Source organism: Phoenix dactylifera, chromosome 2 (assembly GCF_051530095.1).
Source record: "Phoenix dactylifera cultivar Ajwa chromosome 2, Ajwa_hap1_PhDact_Kaust_v1.1, whole genome shotgun sequence".
NCBI classification, from domain to species: Eukaryota; Viridiplantae; Streptophyta; class Magnoliopsida; order Arecales; family Arecaceae; genus Phoenix; species Phoenix dactylifera.
This window is the reverse complement of record NC_143191.1, coordinates 11,368,085-11,378,212: the sequence shown is the minus strand read 5'-3', so window position 1 is coordinate 11,378,212 and position 10,128 is coordinate 11,368,085. Positions and strand designations below refer to the sequence as shown.

Here is a 10,128-nt window from a genome sequence, read left to right as displayed (position 1 = left end):
AGACACTACCAGCTTAGGGTTTATTTTTGTGGTATTTTTGGTAGTCCATGATCTAATGGTATTTTCAACAAATATCATCTTCTAACTTTTATTATCCCAACAACGTGTTGTATTAATGCCCCACAAGGTGTTATAATGGCCATCACTTTTTTGGGGCAAGTATGTGTGCAATATAATGAAGAGCTTCCTAAACCATTGTAATATCCGTAATTTAAAACCTTGTCGGTTCCCACGTCCTAAGACAGCTCTGATGATGGCGAGGAGCATCGTCGCGGCAGGAAGACTACCGTCGGAGAGAAAGGCGTCGCGTGGCGCCGGCGTCAAGGACCCTCAGCGGTCACCACCCAAACCCACTCCACTCCGGCGTCCCCATCGCTCCTGAGACCTTGCGGTCTCTTTCTTTTTCTTTATGGTGAACTTTTTCTTTCTCGGGACCTCGGGCGGTAAGAGCCGCATTCCCGTCTCCCCTTCCTTGCCCTTCAGGTTCTCCTTCGCCACTCTTCATCAAGGTAGGTCTTCTTCTCGTTTTAAATGGAGAAAAAAATGGTCTTTTTCGGACAAAAAACGACTTTTCTGCCCTTCTTCAGGCATTGTTGGGATTTTCAGTTAAAATTATCTATTGTTTTGTAAATGGTTTTCTCGATTTCACATATCGTGTAAAAGTTCCACATTTCCCCATCGGCGTTCTTGTATCTTGAAATGAGATATGGTTCACTCGATTACTGAGTGCCTGTTAAATTAGGCACCTCAATTTGGTGGATCGCTGCTTTAATTGTTGTTTGTTCTCGATTTTTTGGGTCGAACAGATGTCTCTAGTTTTCTCATGTAATTTTAGATTTATTCTGCCCAGAACTCCTTGGGGAAACGACCGGTTCGAGTGCTTTTTTTTCCCTTTTATTTACGGTCATCTGTTTACAGATAGGATCGGTAATTTAAATTTCTACGAGACATCTTTCCTTTGCAGCTGTCTAATTTCAGTATCTGATGTGAAGTAATTGAATTATATTGTAACCACCTAGGTTTTGTCTGTTTGTTTTTTTAGATAATCTTTTATTTTCCCCTTCATTTGTTTGAATGAGTTTTAGGAGTTGAATTGATCATGGCTACTATAACCTCTTTCATGCCAATAAATGTTAGCGCCATTAGAAGTCTAGATGTTCAGAGCTATGTCAGCCTGTTGACACTCGGAAACCGGTTTTTTTGTTGCGAGGAATTCAAGCCCAACCTCTTATGATTGTTAGAGCAAGCAGTCAGCGAGAGACATCAGTGAAAACCTCGGGTTTAAGTATCGAGGAATGTGAAGCTGCTGCTGTGGCTGGAATTTTTCTGATCCTCCACCTCGGTGAACGCCATCAGGGCCAGAACGAACACCAGATGTAAAACCACTTTTATGTGGAGATTTACCAGTTCTTGATGTTGAGGGATATGCAGGATACTTTTTTATTGAAACAATATTAGACTGTGTGATTGAGGATTTGTTGCTATTGGTTTCTATCTTTCTAGATGCTTTTCATGCTAATTTTTCCTTATTTTTTCTCCAGCCACTTTCTAGTTGCCAGCATCGTAAATGAAAGTCACAACATCGAGAGCAGCTTTCCAGGAAACAAATTTGTCGCCTCAAATTTCATGTTTCCACTATGTAGTCATGAAGGTTGGTGGAATTAAGGTTACAACATTTTTCTATTGATCACATCACCAAATGCAGCACCAATTCATTGAGAGCAAGAAGAGGAATATTCAAAAAAGGTGGCTCAAAGGGACCAATGTTAGTTAATAAGAGAACAAAAGAGGAAAAGAGGGCTGAATGAGAGGGATTGTGGAGTACAAGCTGAATAAAATAGTCCTCTCTCTCTCTCTCTCTGTGTGTGTGCTTGTGTGGGCGAGCATGCTTGTATGTGTGCGCAACTATTTGTTTCTTGTATTTCTAGGTGAAGTAGATGTCCCAGTTGGACCTATGCCCGGATGTTATAGGTTGTGTTGGAGATATGGTCTTCTTGAAAAGGTAATTAAACTAAGAAGACTTTATGAGTATAACCTTTTGCGACTGTTGATTGAGTTAATGTTCTATAAATTGAAGACTTAAACTTTCTTACTCTTCCTGTTCAAATACCTTGAAACCTTACGAGCGCTAGTGCTGTTATTAATGATAATGGAGTATGGTTCTTGTCTTTGTATTATAATAAAGTATGGAGTAATTGTGCTTACAATCTATTTTGTTTCGAAATTTGAATTTAAATGTATATGTGAGGATCCGTGCGGGCGTGTGTTTAGTCCCACATCGGTTATTCGCCGAGAAGATCTTTGGTACTTATAAAAGACTAAGAAACCCAAAAAATACCTTTCGGCTAGCCATTTTGGGCGAGATCCTGGATTGTTACAAATGGTATCAGAGTGAACTCGGCTTATAGCCTATGTGGACTAGGAGATACTGCAATATGGGTTTATAGAGGCTGACCATAGGCTGATCGTGGTGCTTGTAATTATATTTGAATTGATTTGAACCCTTAGCATGACGAGAATGTCAGGGCTTGAATGGGGGGAGTATGTGAGGACTCGTGCGGGCATGTGTTTAGTTCCACATCAGTTATTCGCCGAGAAGATCTTGGGTACTTATATGGGACTAAGGAACTCAAAAAATACCTTCTGGCTAGCCATTTTGGGTAAGATCCTGGGTTGTTATAGTTCAACCAAAATTTTTAGGTTTACTTCTATGCAGGTCTACAAGGCACAAGATGTTGGTGTGAACGGTTTTGTGCTCTTTCCAAAAATTCTTGATGCATAGAAGGCCATTTTTAGTATGCAGGCTCATCTATTATTATTATTATTATTTTAATCTTGAATGGTAAAGAATGTGATACTTTTGTTCATCCAGTTACAAACAAGAGATGAAGCATTCAACGACAATGGTTTGGTACCCCAGGCAATATGCCTGCTGAAGGACAAATACCCTGACATTGTGAGTCATCTTTGGATGTTCACTTTTTTCATACTTTTTGACAACAAATGCTTTTTTAAAATTCAAAATGTCCAAGTTTATTTACTTTGATGCTGCTTGGATCCTTACTCCTCTGATGGGCACGATGTTATTGTGAGGGAAGATGATAAGCCATTTTAGTACTATCATTTGTTTTTTTTTTACAAAATCAAACTCATAAATATTTATCTCCATGTCAAAATTAGTCATCATAGTTTCCCTTAGCTCTTTGTGTCCAAAAAATATTCCTATTTTTTCATGCTAAATGGATGGAGAGCTGGATTCCTAATGAAGATATTTTCTCTTGGTTGTTCAATGAAAACCATCACTTGTCTGTTTTGGAAAACAAAGGAAGATTCTTGAACCACAATGGCTGGCTGAAAATGGATTCTCTTAGGGAGGCCTTTCATGAGTTATTGGCTTGCAAGAATAAGTGGCGGTTTGTCAATCATAAATTACGGCTTTAACCGAAAGCTTAATTCATATTGTAATGCTCCTTTCTGAATTTGTGAGAAGGGACTAATCATTATTGTGTTTTGCTGCTGCTCCTGAACCTTTAATTCTCAATTTATTAGTAATACTTCTTTTTACTGAATGCAAAATGTGCATGTCATACTTGTGTATTTGGCATCAAGTTCAAGCTCGATTCATTTACCCTTTGAATAAGGTTTGATGAACCAATTGTACCATAATACTTGCCACCCCGTACCACTACCAAGACACACCAGCGCATGTATGGTCCTGTATCAGCAAACCAAGTGTTGATATGTATATACTGTGCTGTTATGTCATTGGCATTCCTCCGTACTATGTTACTTCAAACCTTGCTTTTGAAAGAGGAAAAAGAAAAAGGAAGCAATAAGCATATTCCTGATGGTATCTTGAAAATGTCACGCCCCCGCCTGCACGGGGCATGTGAGGCACCCAGTGCCCACGTGGGGGCCACATGAGGGAGAACACGGGTCTCTCTTGCCAGATATTGTTCAGTTCCAGGGCCTGCACGCGCGCGCACGCGCCGCTCAGACCCCTCCCCGGTTTTGTTTTTCACCCAAAACGCATATGCAGGATTTGGAGACATCCGCTTCATATACCCAGGCTCTGAAACGAGTCTAGCCGATATGGGATCTTTCATTCACCCACCCTCAGACTAGAGCCGTCCTCGGCTCTGATACCAAATGTCACGCCCCCACCTGCGTGGGGCACGTGTGGCCCCTATTTCAAAATGCTTGTTAACATTCTTAAACTACACAAGAAGTATCCTTTTTGGTCAGAATAGTAGCAAAAGGGGAGAATGTACTATGTATACATTAAAACGTACATCTGTTAACAAAATATTTGCAGTAGTCAGTGACAAAAAATTGTAAGCTGGGATTTGTACTACAATCTAGCTCTTTGGCTTATAATCTATGGGTTAAAATGGATGCAACTTCTTATGTTTTTATCCATTTTTCCTGTACTCTTTTCCAAGAGAGAGAAACTTATAGGGATGATCCCCTTTTTGAGTATAATTATATAAGCTGGGTCTTCACATGGTAGAAGGCCTCTGGTTAAAACTTCTGTTTGCAAGGAAAGCAGCACCAATTAGCGAATGTTGATGTCAGGCGGAGAGCTAATCTTAAATGTTCATAAACTTTACTTGGCCGCGCCCTATGTAGATGGCATAGGGCTTGATCTTGTTGGCTAACTTTGGCAAGAATGAAAATTATTGTATCTCTGAACTATGTAAACTTGTATGCAAATATATATATGGCTGCATTGCTACTATGGGATGATCTGACATTAGATGTGGAGAAATGGAGGTAAGTGCATAATTCACGTGAAGGCGTGAGGTGCTTAAGGTGGGGCTTGCAGGGACGTGGAGGATGGGGAGGGAAGTGCTTGTTCTTGGAGCTATCCTCCTTTCTCTTTTCTGTTTTTTGTTCTGCTTTCCCTTTGAGAGATCTTTTTCAACATAACGTTCATGGCTGATACTGATACAAATGGTATTGGCCAAAAACTGCGCCATGCTAATGTCCAACCACAAAAAAGTTGTCAAAACTAAATTATATTTGAGGACATCATGGAACTATTTAAGAAAGTGTTTTGTTTTAAATACACCAAAATGTAAAACCAAATCAATGTGCCCTAAAAACAGGGGCAGCCTAGTGCATGAGGTTCCTATCATTGCGAGGTTTGGAGAGGATCAGATTCATACAACCTTACCCCTATATGCAGAGAGATTGTTTGGAGAGAAACCTTACCGTTGCACCAAGACTCACCCTCAAATCAATAAGTCTTGCTTAATTGAAAAAAAGATTGTTGTACTAGAGCATGATGATACAGAAAATGATAACTATTTGATAGGAAACTATTGGTAAATAGAAAACTGAACTTGAGGCTTTGATAAATTAAGAAGCTCATTCATGGTTGTGGAGGCCACATATTTACAATGCCTAAGGGGCGGTCCAAGTTGAAATGTTTCAGAAAAAAATTAGTAGCAATCTTAGCCTGATTTCCTAAGCGAGGACAAATGTCCCGGTGCATAATTATCATCGATCAATCTCACAAGAAATACTGTTATAATAAACAGTTTCTAGAAAATCACGTTCAGGATACTCGAGGGCAACATGATGAGCACTACTTAAAATCATAAACTTTCAAATGTAAAATAATGGACTGAAAACAAGGTCAGGTAATAGTCTTAAGCAGTATTACTGGTTTTGCTAGGTCTTGTATACAGCTTTTGTTCATAGAGGTTTATTAGTATCAGTTTATTAACATAGAATTGACTAGATTTGTAATCCGTTCTTCAGGTGTCATCATGAAGATGAAAAAGATCATCAGTTGTGTAAACAGGCTGTTTGTCAGGTACTTCTGTAATTCCCAACATTTTGTAGCTATTATTAGATTATCCATGTCATAGACTGCCCTGCTAATCAATGCATATTAATTTGGCAAATAGGCCCTTGAAGGTGCTCATGTTGTTAGTCCTAGTGACATGATGGATGGCTGAGCTGCAGCAATATGAGCAGATCTGGATGCTGAAGGCTTTCAGGATGTGTCCATTATGTCCTACACTGCACAGTTATATTATCAGATTTCAACTTCTCTGTATGTTGCCCACTGTCACTACTGATAAAACTTTCCCAATATGTGATTCATGAGTATTGGACTAAGCATTATTGACATGATATATATTTTGACCAGGTATGCTAGTTCATCTTAAGGTCCATTTAGAGAAGCTTTAGATTCCGATCCATGCTTTGGGGACAAGAAAACAAGTGTATCTCATTAATAGCATGATGGAATTTATTGAGGTAGTTCATCTTCTCGTTCAGTCCTAAGTGCTTGTCTGGCTTATTTGATAAAAGTTATCAGATGAACCTAGCAAATTATAGAGAAGCCCCTGTTGAAACTGAGGCAGATGAGGATGAAGGAGCGGATATTCTTTTGGTGAATTTCTTCCCATAAGATATAGGATTGATTTTAATCAAAATTATGTCTTGGGCTGTCGCCTTCAATATCTAAGTACCTTGCATGTTTAGGCAGGTAAAACCAGCAATGCCATATTTGGATGTTGTATGGCTTCTTCAAGATAATTCTGCTTTACCTTTTGCTGCATATCAGGTATATATTATTGTCAGATCACTTCATCATGCATCTTTTAAGCATTAGTTTACTATCTTCCTCATCGTACATTGTATGTTTTGCTCATAAGTGTTTTACTGTACTAAGAACAGTTCATCTCTTGATTAATCTTCCGTCTAGTTATTAATTGGCTGCTGGAAACTCTGTTGACAGACAACTTTGTTCATAGATGATGATGTTGATCTACTTCTCTACATTTTTTCCCAAATGGCTGTTTGATCTATCTACTTCTTGCTGTCTTCTTGTTTCTTTAGTGAATAGGTCATAGCAAGGAGACTCACCTCTTGATGCCTATGCTTTAATTTTCTGCTTATGTTATTGCATCCTACATGATAACCAACAAGCCTCTCCATATGTCTCTTGATGCATGCATGGTAGTTGGAACACTTCAACTGATGGACTGTCTGGCGGGCATTAAAGTTCTTCTTATTGCCAACTCATGTCACAAGCTAGAAGAGAATTTAGCGAAACAGAAATTGTTCTAAGTGACTTATGTAATTGAGCATAAATTAGCAAAAACATCTTCTTGGACAAATAATGGTCAATTTGCAGGCAGGGGATGTTATCTGAAACTGGAAAACCAGCTTAATCTGGATGGGCCAAACTATGGCATGTATTAATGCCCCTCAGAGAAGTTGTGAGCATTATAACTACTTTAGGGGGATCCTACTTCACAGGAAGATCTTTCCAATTATTTTTTGCTTCTTGCGGCAAGGCTTTTGTTTTCTAGCTTATGGGCCACAACTTTAAAAATTTACTAATCCAACTGCTTGTAAACTTGTTCCCAGACCTGAATCAGAATGGAGGTTTTTTCCCTGAAGCTAGTATAATTTACTCTTTGACGTGAGCATTGTACTGCAACTATCAGTCTGTTTCATGTGTAGCCAAATGCATAATTACATTCTTTTCTGTTAAATTTTCTGTTCTCTTCAAGATCCGCATTTTTCGAAATTGATCTGATCTGTTTCCCTTTGTCTCAGGTTTCTGGCGAGTATTCTATGATCAAAGCTGGTGGCGCTTACAAAATGGTTGGTGAAGAGAAGGTTATGAAGGAGTTGCTGCTGTGCATCAGACAGGCTGGTGCAGACATCACCCTCTGTTGGCTTGTAAAGCTGCAAGCCATTTATGCACATGAGATCAAGGTAGACTGATGTCAGTCAAAATTTTTGAACAAGATTCATGGGGACACCCCAAAACTTGTACCAGGTTTTATGTTAAATTGTTCACCTGTTGCTCGCTGAAACTGTTAGCCAGTGAAGATTTTATGCGTTGAGTTGCTCTCTCTGGGGGTGATCAGATAGTTGACTGTCATGCACATCTCGAAAATGATCTTTTTTCTTGAAAAAGAAAAAATGCCAAAAAATGATCTTCCTTGGTGAAAAAAGTCCGGGAACATGTGATATATTGGTTCATGAATTTATCTTTGATTCAAGCGATTTCTTCCTCCTAACTGTGAATCTAGTTAACACAGGCATTGTGGTGTGTTGGTTTGTGAATTGATCTTTCCTACGAGTGATCTCTGCCTCCTAACAGTGAGTTCGGTAAATTAAGGACTGACAATGTGGATTGCAGGTATGCTTTAGAGCAATTGATGGTAGAGGAAAAAAATTGGGAGTTAAGAAAGCGAAGAGAAAGCTTTGGCAGCGGAGTGGGGATATTTTGTGCAGACGGTACAGGAAGAGGAGGAGATGGAACTAATTTTTTTGGTTATATAATTTTCATTGTGAGGAAAGCAAATGGATGTGGGCTACCTCTGGCAACAATTAGTGGCTACAGCTTGTCAACAGCAGCAACAAGATGGCAACTGATTCATGTGGTTATGTGGGAGAAGAACAACAACTGTTTATGAGCTGATGGGGGAGAGCATAGCGACTTACAAAGTTGCACTCAGATCAAAATGCTTATATGGGAGGAAGGTGTGCTTGTATTCCCTGAAACCTTTTTCCCTATTCTGTTCAAATAAAAAAGTGGAAAATTTCCCTCTGCACTACTCACTCATTACTGTCCATCCAACTGCTTAGTAATGCAATGTTTGGATCCATACGTGTAGCTAAATAATATACTGAAATATTATTATTTTTCTTCTTTTTCTCTTTAAACTTCCAAACTGAACTATTGTTCAAGATTGGATGGACGCCGGTAGTTTTTATTTATATAAGGGCATGATCATCAAGTTCTCAATGAAAAACACTAGCCTTTACCATGTCATACATCATTATATTATTTAATTGTGTAGATTTGTTTCATGCTTCTAATAATTGCTTACAATCCAACCTAAATTTGGTGTTATGACTCTTTTTTGAGAAAACTTATGGGGATATACAGGTTTAGGAGGAAGCTGCATGTAATAATTCTGATTTATAGGGAGTTGTGTTGATGATCTTTATTTCAAGTTTGAACTCAACTAAGACAAAGGTTAATCAAACCGGTACCGGGATCCGTACTTGTTGGCTGCCGGTTCGGTATAGTACTGGTTTGATAGGGGCGAAATGGACAGTTCATCCTAGTTCAGTAGATCGTTATTCAAGCCTTTTGGAGAAGAGGGGGGTGGGCGCGAACCGGTTCAAACCGGTGCGAACCAATGGTTCTACTCTAACCCATCCGGTTCGGAGCAGTTTACGGTATTTTTTGAAAATACCAGCCAAACCGTATCGGTTCCATGCCAATTCGGTTCGGTATGGGGCAAACTAGGCGGTTCGGCATGGGGTGAATCAGGCGGTTCGGCTCGGTTCGACAGATCATGGTTGAGACACTCTAGATCAAACTTAATGGAAAGGACTTAAATATAAGATACTATCTTTAGCTAAGGATTATATATAATTTTGTTCTCAAGTTTGACCTTGTCCTGGCACTCAAATATGGATGTAATGGAGAGAACCTTAACAGCAAGGTGATTCACTTTGTAGAGCTGTAAGGATGGTTCTGCTTGTTTATGATCTGATGAAATTAAATAAACACAGTTCTTGAGAAGTATACTTATTCTGTATAAAACTCTCCTAGTCATAGCTAGAGTGCATTGAAAAATTGGTGATAGCTGAACTTGTGCTATGAAAAAAAATGATATCTAAATATAAGCATATATTCCTTGCAATTAGAATCCTACCTCCATATCTCATGATGATATTCTCTAGAATGAAGAGTTAACAGAGTCCAAGATGTTGGTGTGGACAATTTTTGATATTTTGAGCATGTTTACATGGATAAAGTTTGAAATAAGTTGTCATTACCAATCGGTACCGTGCCGAATGTATCATATTGGATGCACCTTACCGGTACCGAATTGGTACACAGTCTTGTACTGTACCAACATTTGGCATGCCTCGCTGTCCATACCGTATTGCATACAGATCCTATGATAGGATGGTATTGGTACGGGGTTCGGTACCGAGACGGTGAACTTTGTTCAAAAATGTTAAAGCTAAAAAAAACAAGAGACATGGCCTACTGTTGTAGTCATCAATAGAAGATGAAGAATTCATTAATGATAACAATAACTGAGAATATGCTTTCTTAATCACAATTACTAT

At 39.0% G+C, this 10,128-nt stretch overlaps 1 protein-coding gene across 4 annotated transcripts; it reads left to right on the top strand.

The window, feature by feature from the left end:
• The first annotated feature begins 266 nt into the window (after positions 1-266).
• Positions 267-7,714, top strand: LOC113463429 (delta-aminolevulinic acid dehydratase, chloroplastic-like). Of its 4 annotated transcripts, none has more exons than XR_015975080.1 (7): positions 267-509; positions 1,211-1,376; positions 1,542-1,651; positions 1,929-2,002; positions 5,767-5,821; positions 5,916-6,064; positions 6,161-6,498. XR_015975080.1 is itself a non-coding variant. In XM_088715307.1 (7 exons), exons 1-6 carry the CDS (start codon positions 410-412, stop codon positions 5,776-5,778), a joined length of 546 nt encoding a protein of 181 aa, XP_088571433.1. In that variant the 5' UTR covers positions 267-409; the 3' UTR covers positions 5,779-5,821; positions 5,916-6,064. The 4 variants fall into 4 exon arrangements, 1 of the variants encoding a protein (XP_088571433.1); XM_088715307.1 differs by lacking the exon at positions 6,161-6,498 and adding an exon at positions 2,873-2,956; XR_015975079.1 differs by lacking the exons at positions 1,929-2,002; positions 6,161-6,498 and adding an exon at positions 7,582-7,714.
• The last annotated feature ends 2,414 nt before the right edge of the window (positions 7,715-10,128 follow it).